This window comes from Fusarium tjaetaba, assembly GCF_013396195.1.
Source record: "Fusarium tjaetaba strain NRRL 66243 chromosome Unknown NRRL66243_c0000141, whole genome shotgun sequence".
Lineage (NCBI taxonomy): Eukaryota > Fungi > Ascomycota > Sordariomycetes > Hypocreales > Nectriaceae > Fusarium > Fusarium tjaetaba.
This window is the reverse complement of record NW_023501337.1, coordinates 166,459-193,694: the sequence shown is the minus strand read 5'-3', so window position 1 is coordinate 193,694 and position 27,236 is coordinate 166,459. Positions and strand designations below refer to the sequence as shown.

The following is a 27,236-nucleotide window of genomic DNA, read 5'->3' as shown; positions in this document are numbered from 1 at the left end:
CCCGCAGCCAGTGACAGCAGTGACATCGGCTCAGCACGAGTCAGCCAATGGATGAGAGGCTTGGCCATCGTACAATTCCCCTCCTCAGCCTTGCTCATCATACGATGTCGTCCAATTTTTGCTACGCCAGCGGTCCTGGACTCCCGGGGGTCTTCAAGGGCCCCTGGAGTTGGAACCGCACAAGTTGGACCTTTTCGAGGCAAAAGTCACGCCATTACGGGCAACAAACATCGCGACGTCGACCGGCAGTGGGAGAGAAATCTGCTCTTGCTCTTACGTGCCCCCGTCCCGCCGACTCGCTTGCAGAAGAGAGAGGGTAAGAGAAAAGAAAAATAGTTGAGAAGGAGATCCGATGCTTGGAGAATATCACCAGTCATAGTATGGGCTTGGTGAGAAAACCCCATCGCCCAACGTTGTCGTCCAGTACCAGTGACTCGATCGCAAGTCGAGTCAATCAGACCCCTAAAAAGAACCCAATCTTTTGACTGCGGCGAATACGACAACTCACAAGACCCCAATCCGGCCTTTTTTTCCCTCTTGATTATCCGTCCGACCTATCCTATTCTATCCTATTCAGCCAGTCTTAAGACAAGTCCACTCTCCTCCCCAAGCAAGAAAGCAGGTCTCAGGATTGACTCCCAGTCCTGTCCTGTCCTGTTCCCCATCTACCTAACTTGGGCCTGGTGCTTTGCCATCCCAACCAACGAATTGGGAGCCGCATGTGTCCGCTCATCCTATCGACTGATACTCTGCTTCTCCGTAAAACCCTTCACTCCCTCGACCAACATCTGACGACCGCATTTTTGTTGTTTCTGTTTGCGCCCGATCTCATTTTGCGATAACTGAGCGGTTGAACCAACTTACTCAGAGACTGCCGTCACATACGTTGCTGCACTGTGGCTAGAAGCCATACCCGCCCATAAGCACATACCTTAAACCGCAAGCTTCCGCCACGCTTCAGTCAAAGCTCAACCTCATCAAATCTACAGCCAACCGACAACGAATCAATCTGCTCCTTGACCCGTACGCCTTGGCTGTCGCTTTCGCTATCGACCCATCTTACAGTGCTGTCACCCATTGCAATTCACCTTTCCGCAGCTCTTCAACCTCATCACCCGCATTCTTATTCCTTTAAGCACCTGGATCTGGCCTCAAGCTCAACAACACCCCACCTAGCCATCTTTACCGAGCTCATCTTATCCTCACTTCGCTGAATCTCAATCGATACACTTCGACTTATTTTCGTGCGGTCTCAACCCTTTCGCGAGGCTGTCATCATCAGCATCATCAATTCTTACCCTCCATCACGGCTGGACCCACTGTCATATGCTTTGACAGATCGACCCCTCAATTCCATTGCGACAGCTTTGTGATTGTCATACTTTATCGAGTGGTCTATTTGCTCTTTCAGCCGCTGTTGAACCTAATTACCTCCGTTCTCCAATCGAAGTAGCCATCGCCAATTGAGCTAGCTCAGACCCTGTACGGGTTGCTCACACCAGACCTTTCTTCCCGGACGACGAACACGGCCTCGCAGGCCGGGATGCCGTGTTAGCAATGGATCCTAATCTTCTTAACTTTTTTGCGGTGCCCAACAACCAAACGCTGAATCACGTGGATCAGAACAACGACACATCTCAACAGCAACATGACCCTTCGCCATGGAGACCAACAGGCTTAGAGGGTGACATGGGAGCATCTGGCAATCAGGGGGGACCATCCTACGATTACCAGTCAAATGCGGCCTCTGATATGTCATTCAACCAGGCCCCGATGCCGTCACCATATACCAGCTCAAACAAGACCATACTACCTACTAGAGGACCCCCACGGGGCCATCAACAACGGAAGCGAGATGCCCATGAAAGGAAGCGCACAAAGGTTGATACCGATTCTGCGATGGAGTCTCTGGACTACTGGATACGTTTTGACGACGAAGAGAATGAAAGGACAGGAAGTTATGAGATTGACTTTTCGAAGCGTTTCGATCCCATGACCAATAACACTAACACTCATTATCGGTATGTTTAAGCCATATATCCACAATCAGAAAACTGATCAACGACAAAGACCGGGTTACGGAGGAACCTCAACGACACCAGGACTTGGCACTGGCGTATACGCAACTGCTCCTCCATTTCAGGGTGCTGAATACTTTGATGACAATGCTTTGGACAATGCTCTATCTGATGACGAGGAAGAAGGACTTGACTCGATGAGTCTGGAGGAACATCTATCAAAGATCGAGACTATGCCACCCCCAGAGGTACCACCTCGAGAAGGCCTGTACTCGACACCGCTCAGTTGGGAAAAGCCAGAGCCGGGTCTGCGCATGGAACCAGACTTTGGGTTAGGCAATACTGCAGCAGCCATGAACGCAGGGTTCGGGCAGACTATGTCGGGTATGGGTAATAATCAGGTTTTGAGCAACGATGAGCAGAGAAGGCTTCTTGCCATCGCGATGAATACTGGTCGGACACCAGCCAGCTTCATGCCTCCGAGTGGATTTGGTTTAGGATTTGGAGCTGGTCTCGGGACAGGACTCCCACCCGACTTTAATAGTAGCATCGACTCTCTGTTGGGAACGCCAACAGGAGATCGCAGCCAAAAACAGACGCCCACGCCAGCCAATAGCTCTAAGGCTCCATCGAGGAACCAAGACGTCAAAACAGAGGCATCAAGCGAGACAGGGTTGAGTTCTGCTAGACCAGGACTCTCGCGCACCAACACCGCTACATCCGATATAAAGGGCAAAGATAAACTCAAACCAGGAGATCGAACAGCCCATAATGATATTGAGCGAAAGTATCGAACAAATCTTAAGGACAAGATCGCCGAGCTTCGCGATGCTGTACCTGCCCTCCATTCGATACCAGAAGACGAAGGTGAAGAGGGTGAAAACTCACAGCGAGCGCCCAAAGTGAGCAAGGTCAGTGGTGATCCCATCAATACTCAATACAGACATAATGACTGACATGATACAGGGCACTGTTTTAACAAAGGCCACCGAATACATTCAGTACTTAGAAAGGCGCAATAGGTCCATCATGAAGGAACATCAGGAGTTAGCCAGGCGTCTACAGGCATTTGAGCAGCTTCTCAGTGCCTCGGCTCGACAGCCATTCTTGATGCCGAACCACAGCCGGACACTCTTCGATCCAAGAGGTTTCTGCTAGAATAGACATGATTTTGTCCCAAGGACTCTCGGGATTGTATAAATATACCCCAGAGATGAATCGCACAGCATCCACTGCTCATCCTAATTATGCATCATTCATTGGTCAGTCTCGATGCACAACTGAACGCGCTGTGCCTTGTTTGTCATATCATACCGGATCCGGTTTGGGATTACTGCCATGATGACTAGGCGAGGCTGGGGCCTGTCTCCATAGCAGCTTGCGGAGCTCATTTTGTTACCGTGAGATATTACCCTGTATGTTGATGATTATTGTCACAACAAAGATCAGATCTACACGGAAATAGCTAAACAAACCCCAGATCGAATAAATAAAGATCAGCTGCGGGTTATGTATGTACGTATGATTTCTTACATGCATTTAATTTCACCTGCAGTGGTTGTGGCTTGACCCCATTCATGATCCTAGTCATGAACCACGCGTGGTTTTCTTTTGTTTTCTAGACTGAGCTGCAATAACATCATTTGTAGGCCTAGCAACAGAATTTAGAGTGGGTCGTGAAGAGTAACACAACGACCGTCACAGTCGTATTGATACTATATACAGTACATTTTATTCTAGACGTCTAGGTCCAGGTCTATATGTGTATGTCACAGGTAAAGTAATACATGTCATGATCGCAGTGCTTCGATATCGTCAATCTCTTTGACGGCCTCAGTGGACAGAATGTAGGGTGAGTCGTCGTCTACGCATACACTGTCCTCGATTCGGACACCCATACCCCGGAAGGCGGCCGGCCATCGGTCATCATGGGGGACGTAAACACCCGGCTCTATGGTAACGCAGTGACCCTTGCGAAGAGTCTCGCGACGGCTGTAGCCAGGGCAGTCATGCACGTCAAGACCGATGTAATGACCAACGTGGTGGGGAAACAGCTGGTCAATGTTGGCCATGTTGACGTTGAACCCGATGCCGCGTAGTTGGTCAACAAGACCCCGCGCGGTAACGTTGTGAATGTCCTCTAGTGAGAGCTTGGAGGATTCCCTGCAGAGCGACACACTAGATCGCTGCACGTTGAGGACGGCCTGGTATAGGTCGTGCTGAGCAGGGGTGAAGCGGCCGGAAGCTGGCCAAGTGCGGGATATGTCGGTGATGTAGGTGCCATACTCGCCGCCTGCATCAATGAGGATAAATTCGTCCTCTTTGAACGTACTGTTGTTCACCGTGTAGTGAATGCAGTTTGCGCGCTCACCGCCAGCTACTACGGGGATATATGCCGGGCCTTCGCAGCCATTGACGGCGAATTGGTAGTCGAGGAACCAATGCAAGTCCTTCTCACGTTTCCATGGTCGGCGCATTGCATCTGTGATGACACGACCTGAGATCTGACCAGCAATACGCATATTAGCGACTTCTGCTTCACTCTTGATCACCCGAAGCTTGTTCATGACGGAGTAGAGCGGTGTTCGGGAGGGTCGAGATTCTCGTCCTGAGATGAGCCCCCAAAGCCAAGTGGCTGTCGAAGCAACACTACCCTTTGAGGGTGGTGAGTCTGCATATATGAGTTTGGCAGATTTGAGAATCTTGGGGAGCAATTGCTCTGCCTCGTTTATCGTATATGCTTCATCGGCGTTGAAGATATCTCTCGCAGCATCCACACCATTGCGATAACCATTCCATTGTTCCTCACGAGCATTTTTGGGCTTGACAAACATACGGAATATGTAGTCACCATACTCAAGACCAGTCTTTTCAATCACCGCAATGGCATTTTCTTCCATCCATCCCGTAAGGTATAGAAAGTTGGACTCTTGTCGATATTGGTGAAAGACAGCACCAGACTTGTACTGGAGAGATGCAGCATGCAGAACGGCAATGCTGCCCTCTGTCATCGACTGTGCGAGGAGAGCCCGGCGATCAGCATATTCTTGCGCTGTGATCCCTTGTGTGATTTCGTTTGGTTTTAGGATATGAGGATGTGTTTCGTAGACTGGCTGTCCGAATCGGAGGTCGGCGGCAGAGACAACTGCGTACGCCCGGCAGCTGGCCGGTGTATCTAATAGTAGAGCTCGGCATGCTGTCGTTCTTGTAGGAGCAGATATTGCTGATATGCTCCTCACCGACCGAGCTCGGAGGGGCAGACGATGCTCAAAGCTCCGTAATGGAGCTCGAGGGAGCTTCATCTTGAGGATCAACGATGATCTGAGATTGAGTTTAAGCGGTTGAGCTTTGCTAGTGGAACTTGGAGCTCTCCCTTACATCAATTGAACCCCTCGTACTCTGTACACGGCCGATTTGCGCCAGAGACCGACCTCAAAGATCTCGGTGATGACGCCAGACCAAAACTATGACAAGGATGGGCCGAGGCTAACTTTAGTTGCGAGACAGCGGAAAAGTGTGAGGCTCAAGACGAGATTGGATAGGTGGATGTTTCAATGCGGGAGACGCACCAGGGTCCATTAGAGTGATGTCTTTTTGTATGCGTAGACTATGTAAGCTAATTATGCAATTACCTTTTCATTCCTCCTGTGCGTTTTAAGGTCAATTAATTAAAAAACAAACACAATTAAACGTCCATGTCTTGACTCTTTGTTATTGTTTCCTCTCATGTCTCGCGTGAATTCCCCGTCTCCGGTGCGAGGCTGAAATTTTGTTGTCTGGTCTCGTCTCTCCCAATTTCCCGTTTCTGGCTGTAGTGCCTCTGGTTGCTGGGTGGCTTTTAGGCGACTGGCCCGTGCGAAGAGGTGTTTTTCTCGCAGTGGACGTCCAGCAGGCCACAGAAGGCCTTCACTGGAGGTACAGGGCCCCCGGCGGCCCCTCCCAGAAGGCCCTGCTAGTCGCTGAACTGGCCCAGGAGCGGTATAGTGCTGTTGTGCCAAGCGCGACTCTGAACAACACGGCCTGCTCAGTCATCAAAATTCGATGGAGTCTGTCCCTCACTTGGCTCGTTTCCCTCCATCCAAAGCACCAGGCCTGGCAAAAGGTTCAGTACCTTCCAAAACAACATAACGGCCGACTTGTTGCTCGCTCATCATTTGACTTGACTGCGTTTGTTGTTGACGGCTTTTTCCTTTTACATCTTTGCCATCTCCGGGAGCTTCGATGTGTCGTCGTTAAGCATCTATTACTTCTCTTTGTTGCCTCCCATTGTCTCTGTCTAGTCGCTTTGACGTGTCAGGCTCCGCGTCGCGTGCTGTCACAAGTCTCATCGTCCCAGCCCCTCCACTACCGTCCTCGCTACTACCACTACCCGTCCGTCTGCCACCACGATCGACCACCACCACCAATAACAGCTCAAATCTCGTCACGTCATCCTTGACGTTGGTTCTCGACTTTTGTCGTTCTGCTTAAACGCCCTCTGCTCTGCTCTGGTCTCTCCTCCCCAGAGCAGTTCACGGGCTTTATATGGCAACGATATCTTTATCACCAACGCCTGGTCCCATATCGGCCATGTCTTCGAGACGGGGCCCGTTAACGAACAACCCCAATGTTGCCAATTCGCCTCTGAGAGGTGCTTCCGCTCTGGCTGGTTATGCTAAGCAGAAGCGTTCATATGCTACCGTTCAGCGTGAAGAAACCTATGGCCAGCCGCCGCCTCTAAAGAAGCAGGTACTCGATAATAGCGTGCAGCGTCCGGTTCGATCACCAACCCGGTCCACCAGGACTCAGGTTCTGGTTCAACGCGGCACTACGCGTCCTTCTGCCAAGGAAAGAACCTCGAGGGGTGCTCCGCCAAATGTCTCCCGTGATGCCGACACTGAGAAGGAAGCATGGAAGAAGCATCACCGTGCCAAGTTTCCTAAAATGGTCTTCTATTTCGAGAGTATACCCGATGATGTTCGTGCTAGACTAACAAAGAGGGTCAACTATCTTGGTGCTGTATGTTAGACTCAATGCGTTTTTTGATGGGCTCACTGACCTTGCTTCAGAGACAAGAACCCTTCTTCTCCATTGACGTTACCCACGTCGTCACCACGCGAACAATCCCACCTGAAAGACAAGAGGCGCATCAAGACCAGAACCAAGGACACCATGGCGAGCACAACGAGTCCGAAGAACAGCCTCAGACCATCAATCCATCGTTGCTAAACCGTAATACCGAAGCTCGAAGAAAGCTACTGTCCGAGTTCCGCAATGCCCCGTCAAGGTCGCAACAGCTTGAAGATCCTTTGAAGCGAACCCGAGTATCAAAGAACAATGATGTGCTGTACAAAGCTCGTGAGATGGGCAAGAAGATTTGGACACTGGAGAAGTTCCAAAACATGCTTGCAGTCTTGCTTGAGGCAGAGACAAGCCACAGCACATACGGTTCAAGATCAACAACCACTCGCGGTAATTACGGTGCTTCAAGGGAGCCTAACCTGCTCCAACTGCTGCACAATGAGCGTCTCAACGGACCATCCGATCGTGATCCTTCTGCTGTTCATCGTGATTTATGCTATTTCAAGGGACCTCACATTTATGTATGGGACATGGACGAGAAGAACAAGCCCATCATGGTTCGAGAGTACCCCAAGGTTGCTAATAAGGCAGATGGCGAATGGCCTCAGTTCCGAAGTGTTGGAAACGGTCGATGCCCATTTGTGGAGGACCACGATGTGCCTGAAAAGGATCATCGAAGGCAACGAGAGCAGGAAAAGGCACGCCTTGCCAAGCGTGAGGAAACTGCCCCTGTCCTCAAGCCTCCTCAAGTCCCAATGCCTAAGCCGGTGACTGGAAAGCGAACCATTACTGAGATGGAGGATGGTCAGAGCAGAGCTCGTGCTGCGACTCCTACTGATATCTTCAACCCCGCCAGGGCGACCATGTCGAAAGCAGTGGATGCCCGACCCCAGAACGCCTTCACAAGCCGTGCTGCGGCTGGCCGGCTTTTTGCTGGCGAACCTGTGGCATCCGGAGTGCAGCCTTCTAACATCACCTCAGCCATTCGATCGCAGATGGTTTCTTCGACATCTGGCATCAATGGAGCGAAGGCTGGAACCAGTAAAGAGGTTCATGGCCTGCAGCGCAAGGTGTTGCAGAAGGCTGCCCCTGCTTCCTTCGATGTGAGCTCGCGCCGTCTCGCCGAGGTTTCAATGGACGTTGCATCTAGCAGATCAACGACGATGGGCCGACACACTTCGCGACCTGCTGAGGTGCAAGAAGAGGATGCTCAAAAGACTGAGCGGAGGACACAGTCGCAACCTCTTAAGAGCAAGCGGGACCTCAAGCCTGGCTATTGCGAGAACTGTCAGGACAAGTTCCGCGATTTTGACGAGGTTTGTGATATCCTTTTCCAATATATGCCTGTAAAGACTAACTTTTGTAGCACATTCTATCTCGCAAACACCGGAAGTTTGCTGAAAACGACGAAAACTGGACTGAGCTTGATTCTCTCCTGTCACAGATCAAGAGGATGCCTAAGTACGCATCCGGTTCTGACGAGGATGAAGTCTGGTAACGACCATTCATAAAATAATACGACATAAATCTTTCCAACATCGCATCATCATCATCATCATCATCATCTCAGGCCTTGTCATGGTCTGCTGCTCATGGACTATGTTACTGGCATCCCACGAAACAAACTCTTTATGAAGTCCATTTTGCGCATTTCGGTTCGGATTCCCACAGCACGCAGTGTACAAACATCAAAGATACCTCATGAGTTTGGTTAGCCTTGCGCTTAATGGCGGCATTACCGGAGAGTCTTTCGGTTCAAGATGTCCGCGTCTTCTTTACTATCGCTTTCTCCTTTTACCTTATAAGCATGAACTGCATGCATGCGACGGCGCAGAGCGGCATGGTTTTTGGCACATTATCTCACGGTCTAGCCGGCCATTTCATTTGTTCTGATTGGACTGCATACATGGTAACTGATTTTTGGGGCGTTTCGTCGCGGTCCATTTCGAGAGGCATGGTCAGGGCAAATGGCTGAGATGGGCTTGATGGAAGGTTTGTACAAAGGTGAACCAGGGCAAGGCATTTGGAGCGGAAGAATTATATCGCAAAAAGCAACAGCGACTGCTTTACGACGATGACCAGAAAGGTCTGATGTAGATATGTGCTTAGGACATGTATATGTACCTACATGTTATGTAACATGAATACTTGAACAAGTACAGTCTTTGTGGCATGATGCACAGTGAAGGCGAGTTCTTAAGCATAAATGTGAGTGAATCATTGGTAATTTCTGTCATAGACAAGTGTCTTGCATCACCAGTCAACCCCTTAACTACCTGTGTGGCGTTTTCAGGCTGCAGTAGTTGATTGGTAGATGCACACTGTCAAACTTTACATATGTGTTTCGTTTGTCTCTCACCGATTTTCGGCTGAGACCACATTAAGTTTCCTCTTCTTATTCACTTCTTATTATTACAAGCCAAAAGCTTTCTAGTGTAAGCCCACGAGGACCTCTATCACATGTTCAAATTGGACCTGCCAAGCTTGGACAAGTCTGAACTGTGTGATGCTTGGGCTCATTTACTTGAAATCTTTGACTCCAAGGCCGTAATCGGCGCATCTCAAGTGGGAGAACAAACCAGAAAGAGGAATTGGAGGTGGGAAATACCAAGCCATTGGACTTAATTAGTCTCCTGACTTAAACAGTTGCTGGACGTCACCGATAACTTGAGTGAATCACTCTCACTGACAACATCAGAGCTGGGAGAAAACTTAACTGGGAGGTGACATATCTTACCAGAAAAGCTTTGTGCGACCATTGAATCTTCACTCCTACTCGCTGCCAACACTCCTCAAACTTTGTTTGCACCAACTTCAACATATCTCACGATGAACCTCAAAACCTCGGCTCATGCCGAGTCAACACTGGGTATTTGGAAACGACTACGAGACTTGAAAAACGGCAAAGAGAAGATCATTCTTAATGGCAACAATCTCGACATTGCTTCTCTCGTTGCGGTCGCTCGTCATGGCATCAAGCCTGAGATCAGCAAAGACGAGGAGCTCGCGCGCCGCATTGCTCTCAGTGTTGACGCACTAGCTGAGTACCTGTCACACAAATACGTAGTATATGGTGTCAATACGGGTTTCGGAGGAAGTGCAGATGTTCGAACTGACGATTGGTTGGAAAACCAAATTGGCTCTCTTCAACATACACAGAGTGCCATTATCACTTCTGCCGACAAGAATCCCGGCAGCAACTCCGAGAGAGAGCCGTCTCACGTCATGCCCCCTGAATGGGTTCGAGGAGCTATACTTACTCGAGCGAATCAGAACATGCGTGGACAAAGCGCTGTTCGACTGGAAGTATTGGAGAGATTGATCAAGCTACTTCATCACGATATTACCCCTATGGTTCCTATTCGAGGTACTATTTCTGCATCTGGAGATCTTATGCCTTTATCTTACATCGCTGGAGCGGTGACTGGAAACCCTGATGTGTTCGTTCAAGTTGGTAAAGGGTCATCGGCCAAGGTGATGCCTTCAGATGAAGCTCTACGGGCTAGCGGTGTCTCGCCAAGTGGTCTTGGGCCCAAAGAAGCTCTCGGTCTTATCAACGGAACTGCTCCATCTGTATCCGTTGCAAGTCTAGTCCTCCATGACGCTCAACAGCTGGCCGTGCTTGCTCAGGTATTGACAGCATTTGCATCCGAGGCCATGGGTGGCAATGTTGAGTGGACAACCCCTTTTATCCATGCTATACGACCACACCCTGGCCAGATTGAGGCAGCTGCCAACATAAGAAGCTTTCTGAAAGGCTCGGAATTCGTCGTCGGATTAGATGAACGCAAGAGAACTGGTGATGGCCTTTGGCAAGATCGATATTCTACTCGTACCAGTCCCCAATGGATTGGTCCTTATCTAGAGGACCTCCTGCTTGCCCAGAGACAGATTTCTGTGGAACTTAATTCGACATCTGACAACCCTTTAATCGATGCATCAGAGAAAGATGGAAAGGTTGTTGGTGATGTTTACTCAGGAGGGAACTTCCAGGCTGTTGTTGTAACTTCAGCCATGGACAAGACACGACTTGCTCTCCAGATGATTGGACGCATGCTCTTCTCTCAAGTCAGCGAGATGATCAACCCCTCGACTAACAATGGCCTCGAAGCCAACCTCAACATTAGTGATAAGGAGAATTTCACCATGAAGGGCATTGACGTAAACATGTCTGCATACATGTCCGAGTTAGCTGCCCTAGCTCACCCAGTCTCGTCTCACGTCATGTCCGCGGAGATGCATAACCAGGGCATCAACTCGCTCGCTCTGCTTTCAGCTCGACGAACCATGGAGGCTGCTGACCTTGTCGCGCATATGTGTGCTTGTCACATTTACGTTTCATGCCAAGCAGTCGAGCTTCGAGCGACACATCGACTTTTCTTAGACACACTCCGCGAAAAAGAGCTGCTAAACAAGATGGAGAATGGACCTTTCCACGCTTTTGGCCTCGATGATGCCGCTACCGAGAGAATCGGCGAGGCTGTTTTCGCCGTCGTCGAGCGGGAGTGGTTTGACCACAATATCGGTTGCTGGAAGGATCGCATTATACCCACCGTCGATGCTGTAATGGCACCCGTTACGCAATTCCTGACTGCCGAGAAGATCGATTGTCCGATATCCAGTCTTGCTGTATTCCGTGGCCAGTTCCACAAAGCGGTTGTGGATACGGCTTCTTCCATCTTCTATCCTAACATGGCGATACGTTCTGTCGACGTAGCTACCAAACTTGGTGATGGAACTGCTCCGCTGTATACTTGGGTTCGATCCAAGTTGGAAGTCCCGACACAGTGTGGTATTGATGATGATCCCCTATACAACGTACACAAAGGTCTTCCAAGTGAGGGCAAGAAGACTATTGGTAGCTGGGTTAGCAAAGTTTACGAGACCATCAGGGGCAATATGATGGACGCTATCATGGAGGGCATCGAGACTGAACGTTCAGCACCCCGGTCAGTCGAAGAATACGAGAAGCTCTGTCAGTATCTGAGGCAAACCGAGTAGGGGATCGAATGAAAACTGGGGTTTGGAGGGCCAATCAGTAAATAGAGACTTTGCTCAGAATGGCTGGCTGAAAAGATGTAAAATAGCGGCTTCGAATGTGCCTACTTTAGCCAATACAATCTCAGCTCATCACTATTGACCTGGTGTGGTACATGCGACGAAATAAAAAACCAACAGAGTTTATATCTTGTTTATAACAACAAAGAAAAAACAAAGAAGGAAAACAAAGAGGGGGAGGCACCGTAGTGTTTGATTGAGGAGTTATGATGAGGCTTACATGCCAGTATCATGTACAGTGCTTAAAAAAAGCACTGTGCTGTCATAAGCAACCTTGCGTTAGGCGACAGTTTCACAACTGAGTTACTTACAGAGACGACTGCCTACCCTTACTTTCAACACCAACACATTTCAACATTCACTCACAAACCCGAGAATTTCCTACTCTCAGAAGAGAAAATTCTTCAGAATGTCAGACAACCCACCAGCAGAATGGGTGCCCTCACCTTCTTCATCACCCTCCAACGCCTCACCCATGCCTCTCGCCGATAATGAAGGAGCAGGCAGCGGCGCTGCGTCTCCAGACTTACCACTCACGATGTCCGCCTCAGTGGTACTGGCTGATCTACCACGGGATGCGAGCGTCGCACTTGCAACTGCTGGAACCTTCAAAGCGGACAAGGTTGTGGTACGATTTAAACCCGTGGGATCTGCGCCGTCGTTGGCTCAAGATGTGTGCAAGATCAGTGCGACGAGGCGCTTTGAAGAAGTCGTGAGATATCTAAGGAAGAAGTTGAGGTGCAAAGAGACAGACAGTGTCTTCTTGTACGTCAACAGTGCTTTTGCGCCGTCTTTGGACGAGGTTGTAGGCAACCTACATCAGGTGAGTCTTGTAGCCTATCACAAGGCCTCTGATGGATTACCAGGCTGTGAAGTTACGGAAACTGACATATTTAGTGCTTTAAAAACGCCCACGGTCAACTTGTAGTAGCCTACTCACTCACGCCTGCTTTTGGATGATGCTAAAAGGCTGAATTCTTCTATCTGGATATACAAAAAGCTATGTACAACATCTACTCAACCCAAACTCCGAGCTATGCGACCTCTATGACTGCGCTGCAACACACAAATTCGACAAGCTTGCCTCTCCAAGACCTAATGCAACTACTTCCGGGGTATCATCATCTCATCTTTAGGAATCCTTCACCGCCTTAGTAAAGCTCTCAAGTTCCTCCGCCGAAATGGGGTATGTGTGCTCAGGAGCAGGGTATTGGCGCGACTTGACTTCGTCCCTATACGCCTCGATGGCTCTCAAGCTCTCACCCCAGACATCACCGTATTTCTTGACAAATTTGGGAAGGAATCGACCGGGAGGGAAATTTCCAATCATATCGACTTGTACCAGGACTTGGCCTGAGGTACCGTTGCCGGCACCAATACCGATAGTGGGAACGGAGAGCTTTTCAGTGATGAGCGCGGCCACCTCAGCAGGAACTGCCTCAACAACCATAGCGAAGCAACCAGCTTCTTGAAGAGCAAGGGCGTCTTCAAGAATGCTCATCGCTCCACTACTTGTCTTGCCCTGGACACGGAAGCCACCAAGTGCATTTTGTCGTTGAGGGGTCAGGCCAATGTGGCCAAGAACAGGAATACCAGCGGTGGTAATCTTCTTGATAGTAGGGGCCATCTCCTTACCACCTTCAAGCTTGACACCTTGGACACGGCCTTCCTTGATGAAACGGATAGCAGTAGCAAGAGCCTGGTCAGGACTAATCTCATATGTGCCCATGGGTAGATCTCCAACCTACTGGGATTAGTTTATTACTTGCATATGAAAAGACAGGGGTCTTACAGTGAAAGCCGACTTTGTCGCCCTCGCAACAGACCGGCAGTGTAGAAGCATCTCTTCCAAGATAACCTCACTCGTATCCTCCATACCGAGTGCTACCATGGCGAGACTGTCTCCCACAAGAATGATGTCCATACCAGCATGGTCGGCGACATGACCACTGGGGAAGTCATGAGCTGTCATGACGGTGATGGGATCACCCTTTCGGTGCATGGAACAAAGAGTTCCGACAGTGACCTTCTTGCGCTGAACAGCTGGAGGTGCACCCATGGGAGAGTGAGAGCTGTACCGGGTCTGCGCCGCACCTCCGATGATGAGGGGCCGAACGGCTCGGCCGAGGGTCCGGGATGCCGGCCGAGTGGATGGGACGGACACCCGGGATAGGAGAGAGGCACATGACCTCATGGTAGGATTGATAAGAGATGACATGAGGAAGGGCAGGAGATAGGAGTGAAGGGGAGTGCTAGTGGAGTAGGTTGAGGTGAAGATAAGGTGTCGCGTGCTTTGTCAAGTCAAGCTGGGAGTGACAGAAACTTGAGGTACTTGCAGGTAGATCTCAGACCGACAGAGACAGTGGCTCAAGAAGTCTATAGTGATCCTTTTTGAAAGGGGAAAAATTATGAAAGAAGTATCTTGGCTAATGCTGTTTCGTTTATGACAGTTAGAGTTGCGATCTAGTCAGAAAGTCGGGGAAAGCAAAGGTTTTATTCATGTATGAACCATGATGAACCCTACGTTGTATATTTGAGTATCTTGGTGTTTTTTCTCAGCACCCCTGGTCTGCGCCCCACGCAGTAACATTTTGGGGTTCTCGAAGTGAAATTTAATTTAGGCTAGTCCTTTCAGGGCATGCGAATGGCCCGAATGACCGAAGATCCGTTGATGTTGAGCCGCCATCTCATATACAGGTATATTCTGGGCTACTGAATTATACCCTAAACTTTACTCGATTACATTGTTCACTCCAAATACTGAGGTCACGGAAAGTTACAAAAAGTCATCGAATGTATTCGGAAGCCGAGGTTGTTACTGGCTGTGCCGAGATGGAGGTGTAGTCTAGTGGGGGAAGTGTAACGGCTTTGGTTGAGGCTGGCTGGGTACTTGTACCGAGGATTTGGAAATGGAGGGGTTCTCATGAAGTTGTGATGAATGTAGATCCGAATACGCATGCGAGCCGAGGGACCATAATATCCATAAGAAGTAGTAGCCCGGCAAGTATCTGTATGCATGTCTTGTCATGTAATGTTTTCCCAATAGCAGCGACTTTGTGTAAAGCCGCTTCATGTTATTCCTAGGTTACCGCCGCGATAATGGTTCCGGCCGGTCCTACAACTCTATTTGCCTTGTGTCGCTATGAATATGCATCGAGATGTTGGCACCCAGTTGCTGATGCTAATCAACCATCGCCATTCGCATTTTCACGAATATACTCACCTAAATAGGAACTAGGTAACTTGAATTAAAATATTCAATGCTTATAAACACAAGTACCTATAAAACGTCGGAAACTGACTGTCAAGCAGAGGCTCGGAATCTCATAGCTGCACCACAAGAAAGAAGCTCAAAGCTTAATTCAGAATGTGCCACCTTTATACCGGTATTGGAATTGAGGCCACTAAAACTTGATTCGAAGAAAAAGGACGACTCAACCGAGTTGCATCGTTTCAGTCTCGATTCGTTGTTTCATGCTGTGTCATGCTCATGCTCGTGACGTGCTACTTGTATGTCGATCTCCCCATTGCGGCAGCTTAGTGCCTTATCGATAACACTAACACCCTGAGGGACCAGCCGGCACCTGCCGTGTTGCGTTTGCAGCGGCTTATCACGCTCGTACACATCATATCCTCGTGACTTGGCACCCCCGGGTTGCGCTTGACTCAACTTCATCTTCACCTGCCTCTAGCATATTTGAGCTTCTCCCATCCAACATCTTTCAACTGCACACTATTTCTCTCACACAAAGTTCAGTTCAGCTCAGCTCCTCTGCCTCTTCTTAACGTCTTCCTCTCGAGTATCGCCTATCGCGCCGGCCCCGGAGCTCTTTGGATACCTTCATAACCCCACATTCGGAAACAACATCAACCGCCATCATGAGTAGCCCACGCCGCAGAATCGAGACTGATGTGAGTTCTACCGTCTTCCCAAACTGCGAAGGAACTTTGACTAACAATAATTTTCAACAAGGTCATGAAGTGCGCTGTCGTCTTTGCCCTCTCGCTTGTGGTATTGCTAACATGATTACAGGATGTATGAAACTCAATACAAGCCACCGTTGCTACGATGACACTGACACCAATAGGCTTATGAGTGACTACGAAGTTACACTTGTTAATGACAACAGTAAGACTTGGCTACAACACTAACGTTCACTTTGCTAACATGAAATAGTGTAAGCTTCCAATTCCACTTTTACCGACTCCGATCTATTTTCTGACCGATCCTCTTAGGCAAGAATTCTTTGTTCGCTTCAAAGGACCAGCTGAGAGTATGTTTACCGAAGCGTAACGTCCGAACAATAACTGACATTACGAAGCTCCATTTGAGGGCGGAATGTGGAAGGTTCATGTCGAACTTCCCGACACCTACCCTTACAAGTCCCCTAGCATTGGCTTCGTCAACCGAATCTTTCACCCAAACATCGACGAGCTGTACGAAATATATACCTCCGTTTGATTTGAACTATGGCTAATGGTTCAGGTCCGGTTCGGTTTGTCTCGATGTTATTAACCAGACTTGGTCGCCCATGTTCGACATGATCAATATTTTCGAGGTTTTCCTTCCTCAACTCCTGCGATACCCCAACCCTACCGACCCTCTCAATGGCGAGGCAGCGGCCTTATTGATTCGAGAACCAAAGAGCTATGATGCCAAGGTCAAAGGTGCGTGTGCATAAATCCTTGAATCAGACAAAATACTCATGACAGTAGAATACGTCCAGAAATATGCGTCCAAGGAGGCAGCAGACGAAGCCGGAGCCGAAAGCGAAGACGATGACGAACTCTCCTCAGTGGCCAGTTTCGGAGACGACGATGAAGAGCCTGCAGGACAGATGGACGATGTATAAGCCCGTCTACAAGCGCATTCACTTGGGCGAGCGTTTCGATTCACATATGGCGTCATGGGACCGAGGCACGGATTTAGGGCTATCATTGGACGGAGTTGCAGTAACCTCGCGCAGGCTTGGACTCGGATCGAATTTGTTTCTTGGCATTAGTTTGACATGTTGCACACAAAGCTTCGCTTGTGCTCATCGGAGGGCGGTCGAACGAAACAGCCCCAACTGGATGTCATGATTGCTGGTGATGGGACTGGACGTCAGGACCTCGAAAGCAGTCTGGACGCGATGGTTGGCTTTTCGCTCTTTGCCAAAGATGCACAGCAGCAGGACAGGGTTTGAATATTAAATCAATAAATTGGGCTGAGCCCGGGTATCATATCTATAATTATTCTAAAAAGCCAGCGCCTATAGTGAAATGCTTAATCGGAGTCGTAGTCAACCAGGCCTGCTGGCGAAGCGGGCGCCTGCGCCTTGGGTCTTGGCTCCAAATTATCTAACTCTGCTTCTTGTGGTGATCTCTTCCGTTTCACGCCTGGCAGCCTGGCCGGTCCTTTCGTCGCATGTCGTTTGTCGATCAGGAAAGGATCCTTGGAGGCCCGAGTATTGCCCATAAGTTCCGACACCAGCGCATCTTTGCGTTTTGAAACCTCCTTATCAGCCTTCAGCTTGCTTCCGCTCTTCGAGTCCAGTGGTTTCTTCTTGCTCCCTTCAGTCTGGAATAAGGGTTTAGACAATGCTCGATCTCTGCCATCATCAACCACAGGTCCAAAGTCGACAAGAGCCGCACGGCGAGCATCTTCCTCTGTCCCAGGAACAATATCTATGCCAAGACTCATGCGATCTTGAAGAGCCCCTGTAGCTGCCGCGTCACGCTCTCGCTCTTTGCGCCCTGCTCTGAATGCCTTCCGTAGCTTCTGATTCTGCGTATATGGATCATTCCAATGTTTCGCAGATGCCTCCAAAAGATCGTCTATCCGTAGAGTCGCGCGCTTCAGCTGCTCCCTATCCTCAATAGTCTTTTCCAAGCTCGAAAATGCATTATTTCTCAGCGCCTCCCTCTCCTGATCCGTCATGATAACCGCATCTCCTTCGCGCTGTACATCCTCTCCCGTATCCCTCTTCGCACCGCCCTCCGTAACAACATACGCCGTATTCTTCGGATCCGTGCGAATCTCGATCTCCCCTCCGCAGTCCGCATGACGAAACTTGAAACTCCAGATCGGCGTTGAAAAGTAACTCCCCACGCGGCGCTTCGCGGCGTTGAAGCGAACGCCCTGTCCAATTATTGTAGGCTTGGGACAGGTGTTGCACCAGACGGCGAAGGGAAGCTCGAAGCGGACGGTGAGGGAGCCGGGTTTTGAGGCGCGTGCGCCGAGGGGGTGTTTGTTGTGAAGACGGTTGCCGGATGTGGTGCCTTCTACGTCTGGCGGGACGTAGCGGCCCATGTTGAAGCCCTGCATTTTGGCGGTGGTTTTTGAGGCTCGGGGCCTTTGGTTGGTGGAGGGAGGAAGATTTGGTGTTGAAAGAGATGGATGGTGGATGGAGGGGTGATGTTTGTTATAGTGGTAGGTACGTCACCTTTCAGTGGGGGTTGTGTTTTGGTGTAAGTTGACCAGCGTCACTCCCTTGTTCGTGTCAGCAGCCACTTATTTATACACCTTTGGAGTCAGTCATCAGAACATCTAGCTTTTCAGCCAAAAGCAAGATCTTAGGCGATTGTGAGGGTGACGAGTATATTGCCCGTATGTGTTTATTGGTGTCCTTTACCTTTGTGGCCTGGGGGCTGAGGCCTCTTTTAAAACCCGAACCTTACCGCAGTTCGTGTCAAAGTCCAACTTGGATGAAAATGAAGATAAGAATAAAGAAAATCTAGTATTAGGGATACGGAAAGTGTGTGCTCAAATAGAGATATATTATTGAATTCTTGAGTAGGGTTCAAATGTTGCCTAAAGTGTAATATTACTGTACATCTTGAGGATAGCAAGGTACAATGTTCAAATATCTACAGTATCCTGTAGAATGCAACAAAAACACGTTTACGGTTATGACACCTAGAGAATGTTACGTTCGGTTTAGATCACATTAGGATCAATTATAAGAGAATCTTCATATTGTAGCATGGTACAATCAACCTCATGGGATCATCTACTTGTCCATCAAAGACAATTAAACATCTTAATATGTGCTTCTCTTGCATTGTATAAAGATCAGCTTCCTAAGCAAAGACCTTCACTTCTTATCCGTCTCAAGCTTGCCAATAACAGGCTCCAAGAGTATAGGTAGATATTCTGCCGCATCCTTGCCAAATGCAAAATCACCAGGCTTGACCTTGTACATCTCTTCCTCATTTTCAGCCTCAGGATTGATAACCGCGATACGTGCGCCTTTACGCTTGGCTTTATCGATGTAGCCAGCAGCAGGGTAAACTTGAGCTGAGGTGCCAATGACAAGCATCAAGTCCTGTATATAATTAGTCAGTTTCTGAAAATTGCCCATTGTCAAGTTCAACTCACCACTTTGTCTTTCAGAAGCCAGTTCGTGATACCCATCATCATAACTTCGTCCAGATTTTCACCAAACCACACAACACCCGGTCTTTGAAAGCCAGTCTTGCACTGAGGGCACTTGGGAATGTCATCTGGTGAGATTGGGTCCAGAGGTTGAGAGGCGTCTAGAAGAGGAAATGGTTTGCCTGGCTCTACATCGACTGAAGCTGGTGCGAGGGCAGGACAGAATGGATCGTCATAGTTGCCTCGTTGAATCCAATCGCAGTTGGTGCACTTGATGTCGAAGAGAGAGCCATGAAGAGTACGGAGTTGATCCTGTGGATGGCCCGCTTGCTGAGAAAGATCTGAGGATGTTAGCAACTCTGATGTGACACAGAGGGGAGATAGACACGTACTGTCGACATTTTGTGTAAGACATAAAAAGTCCTTGTTCTTCTCAGCCAGCGCCGCAAGAGCATAATGCGCTGGATTCGGCTCCGCGCGCAAGCACATATGACGTCTATAGTTGTAAAACAACCACACAAGACCTGGATCATTCTTGAAAGCGCTCATGGTAGCTAAAGACGTAGCATCATGATTGCGCCAAAGACCGCCAGCGCCTCGGAAAGTTGGTAGGCCAGATGATGCTGAGAGACCAGCTCCACAGAGCGCTAAGATACGCTTACTCGAGCGGAGAGCTTCGTGAAAGGCGCCCACGTCGTTGTGAGGAGCCATTGCTGTGAAGAAGCGAAAATTCGAAGTTGCTGGTTTTGAAGAGAAGATAGCAGAGAGACGTGGTGTTGGTCTGAGAAGTCTCATGATATGGTGGTTGTGGATAAGCTTAAATGCTGGAGAGGAGTTGAGTATCACTGCAAGGATTATCTGTAGGTTGCTTCTCCAATGTGAGGTTGCGTCACTCGCCGAGAGATGTGATTGGATCGTGGAGTAGGCAACAAAGATAAATTCTGCCTGTGGCTCAACCTTGTTCAAAGATATATTATTGCGATGAAATATCGAATGGTTGTTGATGTTGCCTATCATGAGATGTGCTGATTGGCTTATTGACTTTAGGTTGCTAACATTGGATGCATCATGTCTCAACCAAGACACACTACAATTGACTCTCTAAATGAGGCTTGAGCCAGTATAGTTATATATAGTTAATAACAGATGGTATATTTGTTTGTTTCGTTCGATTTAATTCTTGTATAATAATTGCTTGACTAAACGTTGCTAGGTCATCATCTACGTCCATACGGACCAGCCGAGGCGAGCCCATGGGAGGATCCCCCAAGAGTTAAGGCGAACACTATGACTTTGATAATCCTTGACTACACATATATATATACATACATATATATATAATCCAATCCCAAGGTGGTTATCACCCATGTTCAACCCGCACCTGATCTCCCTTCGCGTCTGTCTCTAGTATTGCCTGTATCAGGAGGCGACTCAAGGACAAGCAAAGGATCAAGGATCAACTTGAGGCTCTCAATAAAACCTGAACGTCTATTTAGCCTGTAAAGGCCATCCAGAAATGGAATAGAACTTTCAAGACATGCATGGACAGAAAATGAGCCTATGCGGGTGATATCACCTCATGCATCCAAGTCGCCTAGGGAGGCCACTCAGCTCTCTCCTTAACACCACCACTACATGTAGGACACTCCTTACGGGAGAATATATACCGAGGTTAAAAGTGCATTATTGTGACTATCTTGTGGCCTGGATGCAAACTGGTTCGCCAGGAGGCAATGGCGCCTCAAGAAACCTGGTAAGGAGATATCACATCCAACATGGCCGATTAATTATAAATACAGACAAAAAGTCTCCCTCGAGAGACTGACCCACAATCGCTTTAACTTACAACTTTCAAATATTGTTCCACTACGAGCCCAGAAATAAACATGCCAGAGTCCAATGTCAGTTTGGTTGGTAACAACTACTTTCTTTGCGGTCCCTATGGACGAAACCTAAGGTAAGAAACTCCCTCTTTAGCTAGAGACTCGTTTCTATGATGCTGATCTGGTCAAGTGGTGCTTCGGACAGGGAGTTCGCCAAAGCGTTCCAGCACCCTCCAGGAGTCCATCATGCTTTCGTGGCAATTGGTGAAGACGACTGTTACTTCACCAAGTACTACAACGAAAGAACCGAAAGATTCACATGGTGTAAGATTATATATTCCTGAATTTTCCATCACTTGACTCACAGTTCACAGCTTGGTCTCTTTCCAGCTACGGTGGCCTCGACAGAGCACTCGACTCTCTTGATGGCGACACCCCCGAGTTTGTGTCTCTCGGGAGTGACGGCTACTACTTCATGCGAACCCAAAGCGGCCGCACCTTCTGGAATCTGCCAGACGCAGCTGATGAGTTCGTCGAGAACGCAGACCCAAACAGCGATGGCGTCAAGTATGTCTGGCTAGGAACCGAAGGCTCATACGTGGCCCAGAAGGAGTCCGGATACAGACAGTGGAACCTCCGTGGTAACTACGGGAGTCTAGAGCAGTCTATCAGGACCATGCCTAGCATTCGGATCCTGGGTCTGAACCTTGAGAATGATCGGTCATACTTTGTGGTGTTTGATGATGGCGCGGTTATGTGCAATCCTGCCGGTACGGACTTGACTAAGGATGCATTCAAAGCATGGGCTCGACGTGCATAAGGAGGGTGGAAGATAGCAACCGTGGATATTTGGGGATCTTGTGAGCCACTGGCCAGTTTTCGAGGCCCAAAGTTAGCCTGAGTCTGTAAGAGCCAATGGAGAATAGCCTGAACTTGTCCCTTTATGTCGTATCTGATACCACTGTTGTGATTATTTTCGTTAATTGTATATCCAAGATTATCAACTGCAACTGCAGTCGCCTTGTGAGGTTTAGGATATATTTTGTTAAGTTTATTTCTTGCTCCCAGAGGGTTGTAAAGTAGAGGTGTGGTAAAGTGAAGCCGTCTGCCCGAGCCTTGTTACCATTTACGCCAATCAGGGGCACGCACACCACGAGCTAATCCTTCAGTGAATAGCTTCATGCAGACATGGAAACCAGTCACACATGCATTAGACGCTATTGGTCAATATGAATGCAGAGACCTTTTGTACAGCTGAGAGTCCTACGCCTCCCGCGCGTGTGCCGCACCAACTCATTTTCAGCCTCATCATCTGGGTCAAAGAGGGGGAGACTTCCATGCAGGGACTCTTTGTACATTAGACAAGGCAACCATATCAGTTTACTATTCCAGACATAATTCTGCCCTTACATTTTGTCGTCATGGAACCCGCTAGTACTACTCGTGTTCGCTTGGCGGTCCCATCAGCTAAAGATTGGGATCATTATCGTGAGACGATCACTGAGTTATACCTCAAGCGGAACATGTCGTTACCTAGACTCATGTCACATATGCGTCAGGAGTATGGCTTCCGTGCTACGTGAGTATGGATACTGTAAGTAGATGACCGCCTCTAATGATAGTACACAGTGAGAAGATGTATAAGCTACGCTTTACAGAATGGAACCTCAAAAAGAACATGACGAAAAGCCGCAGTGTGGCATGCGTGCACATCACTGGCAGTAGTCAGACGGAAACCAATAAGCTCAAAGAGTACTATCGTAGACAGCCAGAGGAGAAACGTCGAGAGCTTCTAGAAACTCTTCTTCAGCCACTAATCGGCAAGACACCACTCACCATTACTGCCCCAGGGGTGTCACTTGCACCACCAGCCGATCTCCTTACCCAAGAATATCGCTTCCATCTCCTCAATACCTACGTTAGAGGATCGTCAGAGGACAATAAATGGCCAAGAGACGCTAAGAGCGGCTTCAAGAACGAGGACAATGTTCCAGCTTGGTGTAGCTCGGTCTCGTCAGCATCTCTGGCTTTGAGAGAAGAAAAGGAGGGCGAAGCAACTAGGTTCCTACAGCACTTCATTAAGCAGTCCCACGAACAACTCCAGCGCCAAGACCCATTGATATTCACTTTCATATATACATCGGTTCTCTTCTTCGCTACAAGTCGGCCAGGCGTGGCCCAATGGCTTTTGAACTCTCTATACAATGTCTCAGAGACCCTCCCATGGGCTGGATCTTCACACCCACTTCGTCTGCTCCTCCAAGTCATGCTGCAGCTAGGACCGACGGGTATAGTGGGCCATGCCAAGTCGATTATTCTTGCATACATCAACATGATCTACGAATCTCTCGGCAAGGTCTATCCAATCATACAAGACATGATGTCTGATACCATCTGGCGACTTCTCCGCTATAAGCTCATGAGTCCCGAAGAGGTCGCTACTTTGGGCCGTGGACTTGTGTTGGCTGCCGAGTTACAGAACCTACATCGATGCAAGGACCATATCAATCTCAAGATGCAACTGGCAGATGCATACTTGGAATCTGGAAACTATGCGGAGGCACGTAGAACGGCAGAAGAGATCAAAGATGTTGAGTATAAGAGCGAGAGGATGATGCCTTCACTGTATATGCTGATATCAAGGATTGATGAAGCGGAAAAGGGGGCAGAGGGCGCCATTGAGTCAGCACTGAGATCTGTGGTGGTGAGTATGGAGGTCTTTGGGAAATGGTCTGACTGGACTGTGAACTCGTTGGATTTCTACTGCAAAGTTCTCAAGCGTGCTGGGAGACTTGATGAGGCAACGAGAGTGGTCCAAGATCGTGACTTGGCGATTGAGAAGTTGTGTGACAAGTTGGAGGGTTCTAGCGTCGCGGCCTCGGACTGAGAAGTGTTTGATAGATGCCAACCGACCCTACGCTATGGTAGGTTGGATGTCATTAATAGAACATTGATGTGAAAAGGCAGAGCCACTGCAATTTCTATTCCAGCCGAGAATAACTTGAAGTCCATAGGCCAATCAAGACCTCGACGTCGTATACCCATTTATTTATGATATATAACAATGGACAAAGAGCAAAACCGTACCTAACTACTGTACGGATCCCTTGGTACCGAATAGGATGACAGAAGAGTGATGCGTGTCACAGACTAGACCAACGGGTCGATATTGTTAGTGGTTTCAGTTTCAGTCTATTCTAAAGTTATCTCAACTGAAGCACATTCAAGTAAGAAAACTACGAGCTAACCAACAAAACTCCTGAGAGCGTATAATAAGCGGCCAACAAGGAGGCATTCGCTTCCATTTTATCGCATTTAAAAATTAAGCATGGCCTGCTAAACAATCGAAGCGAGAATCCCTCAACCCAAAGCAGAAACATCCGAACATGGGATCGCTGACGGAAATGAGCCCACCCACTCTAACACCAGACATTATAGCGCGATTCCAGTAAGACCAGGCCTACAATTCGTTGTCAGTCCCTAATTCCCGGCATCTCAGGGCCGAGTCGGCCGCTGTTTCGCTTGGCGATGGGACCGTGCTGGTGATTAACGCCGGGAATAGGTCACTAGCCTTGTAGGGCCAGAGTCTGAGGGACGCTTTAAAAGGGTTGTCTCACCCCTTTGAACAGGAAAGAAAGAGACGAGAGGGAAGATAGAGTATTCATTCATTGAATCACAGTCACTCGTTAAGACTCAACTACCTGATAATTTAATTCTATACACTCGTTAATCATGGCCGCCAAGTTTCTCACTGCGGCTCTCATCGCCGCTGTCCCAGCCCTGGCCAAGACCGATCTTGCAGGATGCACCAGCTACGACACGGTTCTCAGCAACGCCAATGGAATGTACGCGTCTCGAATCTGGTACGTCCCTGACACGGGCGAGCTGTGCGACTTTCTCGACTGTGGCGGTGGCCGAGCTCCCCCCAAGACCACTGTTCCCGGGTGCCCTGGCTACGTCGGCACCGCGACCTACTCTCCTCTCTTCATCAACCCCAAGACTCTCGGTGGTGCTGTTCCTGAAGAGACTGGTGATTCTTCTCCCACGAGCACCGAGGAGGATGTGAGCGAGTCTGCTACTATCACTGCTGCGCCTACTACCGAGACTGAGGAGAGTGCTTCAACTACCGCGGCTGAGACCGAGACTGAGTCTGAGACTGAGAGCAAGGATGATGAAAAGACTTCGACCGATAAGGCCAAGGATACAAAGACCATCACCACTCTTGCTACTCATGCAACTCCCTCTGCTTCCTCCGGAGCCGAGACCGGTTCCGCTTCTGCCTCCGGACCCGATTCTCACTCCGGTTCGCACTCCGACTCCAGCTCCGAGACTGACGCCGCTGCTACCCCGGCCTCTACCGTTTCCACCGCCGGTGCCGTCATGCCCACAGCCGGAGCCTTCCTCGCTCTCGCCGGCGCCGCCATGTACGCCGGAATCCTCTAGATATATAGATAAGAACCTGGATCTAGTCTTGTAGAAAATATAGACCATCTCGGATATGCTTGCCTATTTATACATGCCTCCCTCGGCCGCCTTTACCCATCTACAACCTATCCTATTCCGCCTGCCCTCAAATTCCGCCGACCTCCCGTGACGGGCGTAGTCACCCTCCCCCCGCCTCCGCCGTAGATCCCGGGGTTCCACCACGACGAGCAATAGGGCGTTGAAGCTGATAGGTCCACCAACCAATACGCGGTGTAAAATGACAAGATTTAGTATTCAATGGGCGTCTTAGCCTTACGTGAATAATGTAGATACAGATACGTTCGATCTGTGCCTTGCTTTATGAGATGCATATAAGATGTCAGCAGAACATGACACGGAGCCATGATTTCATAGTAGTTCGTAGAGTTGTTCATTCACAAGCATCGAGGACTCGATCAGCAAGACCTTGACTTTGTTTGTTCTACCCCAGATTCTTTGTCGTTCCCTCCACAAGCCTCGAGTCTTATCTACCCGTCACCACATGACCTTTTGTTGAACCAACCGTTTCTCTCAAGTCAAACATCGTTGACTAAACTCACGATCACACGCCCTGATTTCCCCGCCAAGGAAGCCGCCGCTAGCCGTACACCCTTTGTGCTGACGACTACATCATTGTCGCGATCCTTGCCCATTGAGTAACACAAAAGTCCTGTCTGCTCTCGATTCAAGCTGTGTGACCGTCTTCTGTATCCTGCCGACTCAACCCAAGCCCTCGGGAACCCTCACGAAACACCAAACTCTCGCAACTTCAAGGCAATATCGTCAACTCGTATATTCATCAATATGGGCTCCCACGACTCTTTGAACCAGGCTGAGGGTGCTCCCCGGTTCTGGTACCGCGATAACTTCTTCCTCACAAACGACAAGTCCTATCTGTGTCCCCAAACTTTCAACAAGTCCCTCGACAACAATTGGTGGAGCAGCCCCTTGCCGCAAGGACAACTCCAAAGAGTACTGGATAACTGCTTGACTCTGGCGGTCTACTATACTCCCCAGACTGCCGAAGAGATGAAGAGTAAGTCAACTGAATTGCAACAAATCTCTACTTCTCCCTTTGCTAAGCGTGACACAGGGAACGGCATCGCTCAACCCAAAGATGGCTCTCCGCATAAGATGGTTGGCTTTGCTCGTGTAGTTACCGACTATGTAACGTTGGCCTATCTCACAGACGTATTTGTCCTCGAGGAATTCCAGCGGCGAGGCTTAGCATCATGGCTGATGAAGGCTCTCAAAGAGATAGTCGACGAATGGAAGCACATGCGTGGCCTCCTCCTCATGACGCACGACCAAGCCGCAGCTCGTCTTTATCAAAGGGAGTTAGGCGCCCAAGAGTTTGAAAAGGGACCATCAGCCGGGCTAGTAATGCTCGAGATGGCCGGTCCAGCCGAGAAGCCCACACCCAAGCATTGATATGCGTTTGCTTTTGTGTTTTTG

General features: G+C 49.1%; 13 protein-coding genes across 13 annotated transcripts; 9 read left to right on the top strand and 4 right to left on the bottom strand.

Annotated features, from left to right (window-relative positions):
- Nucleotides 1-1,557: 1,557 nt before the first annotated feature.
- On the top strand, nucleotides 1,558-3,176 carry FTJAE_7182 (myc-type bHLH transcription factor; the record flags this gene model as incomplete). Its single annotated transcript, XM_037353873.1, has 3 exons — nucleotides 1,558-2,021; nucleotides 2,071-2,929; nucleotides 2,985-3,176. The coding sequence occupies 3 exons, from the start codon at nucleotides 1,558-1,560 to the stop codon at nucleotides 3,174-3,176; spliced, it is 1,515 nt and encodes a 504-aa protein (XP_037205787.1).
- A 632-nt stretch (nucleotides 3,177-3,808) lies between these two features.
- FTJAE_7181 (xaa-Pro aminopeptidase) lies at nucleotides 3,809-5,320 on the bottom strand (the record flags this gene model as incomplete). Its single annotated transcript, XM_037353872.1, has 1 exon — nucleotides 3,809-5,320. The coding sequence occupies one exon, from the start codon at nucleotides 5,318-5,320 to the stop codon at nucleotides 3,809-3,811; it is 1,512 nt and encodes a 503-aa protein (XP_037205786.1).
- A 1,267-nt stretch (nucleotides 5,321-6,587) lies between these two features.
- Nucleotides 6,588-8,577, top strand: FTJAE_7180 (DBF4-regulatory subunit for Cdc7p kinase; the record flags this gene model as incomplete). Its single annotated transcript, XM_037353871.1, has 3 exons — nucleotides 6,588-7,016; nucleotides 7,067-8,395; nucleotides 8,446-8,577. 3 exons carry the CDS (start codon nucleotides 6,588-6,590, stop codon nucleotides 8,575-8,577), a joined length of 1,890 nt encoding a protein of 629 aa, XP_037205785.1.
- A 1,331-nt stretch (nucleotides 8,578-9,908) lies between these two features.
- Nucleotides 9,909-12,080, top strand: FTJAE_7179 (phenylalanine ammonia-lyase; the record flags this gene model as incomplete). Its single annotated transcript, XM_037353869.1, has 1 exon — nucleotides 9,909-12,080. One exon carries the CDS (start codon nucleotides 9,909-9,911, stop codon nucleotides 12,078-12,080), a length of 2,172 nt encoding a protein of 723 aa, XP_037205784.1.
- A 466-nt stretch (nucleotides 12,081-12,546) lies between these two features.
- Nucleotides 12,547-13,097, top strand: FTJAE_7178 (autophagy 12; the record flags this gene model as incomplete). Its single annotated transcript, XM_037353868.1, has 2 exons — nucleotides 12,547-12,960; nucleotides 13,035-13,097. 2 exons carry the CDS (start codon nucleotides 12,547-12,549, stop codon nucleotides 13,095-13,097), a joined length of 477 nt encoding a protein of 158 aa, XP_037205783.1.
- Nucleotides 13,098-13,269: 172 nt separating this feature from the next.
- Nucleotides 13,270-14,355, bottom strand: FTJAE_7177 (3-methyl-2-oxobutanoate hydroxymethyltransferase; the record flags this gene model as incomplete). The annotated part of the gene is made up of 2 exons (XM_037353867.1): nucleotides 13,270-13,881; nucleotides 13,930-14,355. The coding sequence occupies 2 exons, from the start codon at nucleotides 14,353-14,355 to the stop codon at nucleotides 13,270-13,272; spliced, it is 1,038 nt and encodes a 345-aa protein (XP_037205782.1).
- A 1,661-nt stretch (nucleotides 14,356-16,016) lies between these two features.
- On the top strand, nucleotides 16,017-16,990 carry FTJAE_7176 (ubiquitin-conjugating enzyme E2 H; the record flags this gene model as incomplete). Its single annotated transcript, XM_037353866.1, has 5 exons — nucleotides 16,017-16,049; nucleotides 16,315-16,411; nucleotides 16,460-16,574; nucleotides 16,624-16,805; nucleotides 16,854-16,990. 5 exons carry the CDS (start codon nucleotides 16,017-16,019, stop codon nucleotides 16,988-16,990), a joined length of 564 nt encoding a protein of 187 aa, XP_037205781.1.
- Nucleotides 16,991-17,403: 413 nt separating this feature from the next.
- On the bottom strand, nucleotides 17,404-18,444 carry FTJAE_7175 (duf455 domain protein; the record flags this gene model as incomplete). Its single annotated transcript, XM_037353865.1, has 1 exon — nucleotides 17,404-18,444. The coding sequence occupies one exon, from the start codon at nucleotides 18,442-18,444 to the stop codon at nucleotides 17,404-17,406; it is 1,041 nt and encodes a 346-aa protein (XP_037205780.1).
- A 769-nt stretch (nucleotides 18,445-19,213) lies between these two features.
- Nucleotides 19,214-20,289, bottom strand: FTJAE_7174 (NAD-dependent histone deacetylase; the record flags this gene model as incomplete). Its single annotated transcript, XM_037353864.1, has 3 exons — nucleotides 19,214-19,444; nucleotides 19,498-19,835; nucleotides 19,887-20,289. The coding sequence occupies 3 exons, from the start codon at nucleotides 20,287-20,289 to the stop codon at nucleotides 19,214-19,216; spliced, it is 972 nt and encodes a 323-aa protein (XP_037205779.1).
- Nucleotides 20,290-21,380: 1,091 nt separating this feature from the next.
- FTJAE_7173 (uncharacterized protein) lies at nucleotides 21,381-22,137 on the top strand (the record flags this gene model as incomplete). The annotated part of the gene is made up of 3 exons (XM_037353863.1): nucleotides 21,381-21,451; nucleotides 21,508-21,641; nucleotides 21,692-22,137. The coding sequence occupies 3 exons, from the start codon at nucleotides 21,381-21,383 to the stop codon at nucleotides 22,135-22,137; spliced, it is 651 nt and encodes a 216-aa protein (XP_037205778.1).
- A 601-nt stretch (nucleotides 22,138-22,738) lies between these two features.
- FTJAE_7172 (uncharacterized protein) lies at nucleotides 22,739-24,204 on the top strand (the record flags this gene model as incomplete). The annotated part of the gene is made up of 2 exons (XM_037353862.1): nucleotides 22,739-22,896; nucleotides 22,947-24,204. The coding sequence occupies 2 exons, from the start codon at nucleotides 22,739-22,741 to the stop codon at nucleotides 24,202-24,204; spliced, it is 1,416 nt and encodes a 471-aa protein (XP_037205777.1).
- An 845-nt stretch (nucleotides 24,205-25,049) lies between these two features.
- Nucleotides 25,050-25,760, top strand: FTJAE_7171 (siderophore biosynthesis; the record flags this gene model as incomplete). Its single annotated transcript, XM_037353861.1, has 1 exon — nucleotides 25,050-25,760. One exon carries the CDS (start codon nucleotides 25,050-25,052, stop codon nucleotides 25,758-25,760), a length of 711 nt encoding a protein of 236 aa, XP_037205776.1.
- An 825-nt stretch (nucleotides 25,761-26,585) lies between these two features.
- FTJAE_7170 (gnat family protein n-acetyltransferase) lies at nucleotides 26,586-27,212 on the top strand (the record flags this gene model as incomplete). Its single annotated transcript, XM_037353860.1, has 2 exons — nucleotides 26,586-26,817; nucleotides 26,875-27,212. The coding sequence occupies 2 exons, from the start codon at nucleotides 26,586-26,588 to the stop codon at nucleotides 27,210-27,212; spliced, it is 570 nt and encodes a 189-aa protein (XP_037205775.1).
- Between the last annotated feature and the right edge of the window lie 24 nt (nucleotides 27,213-27,236).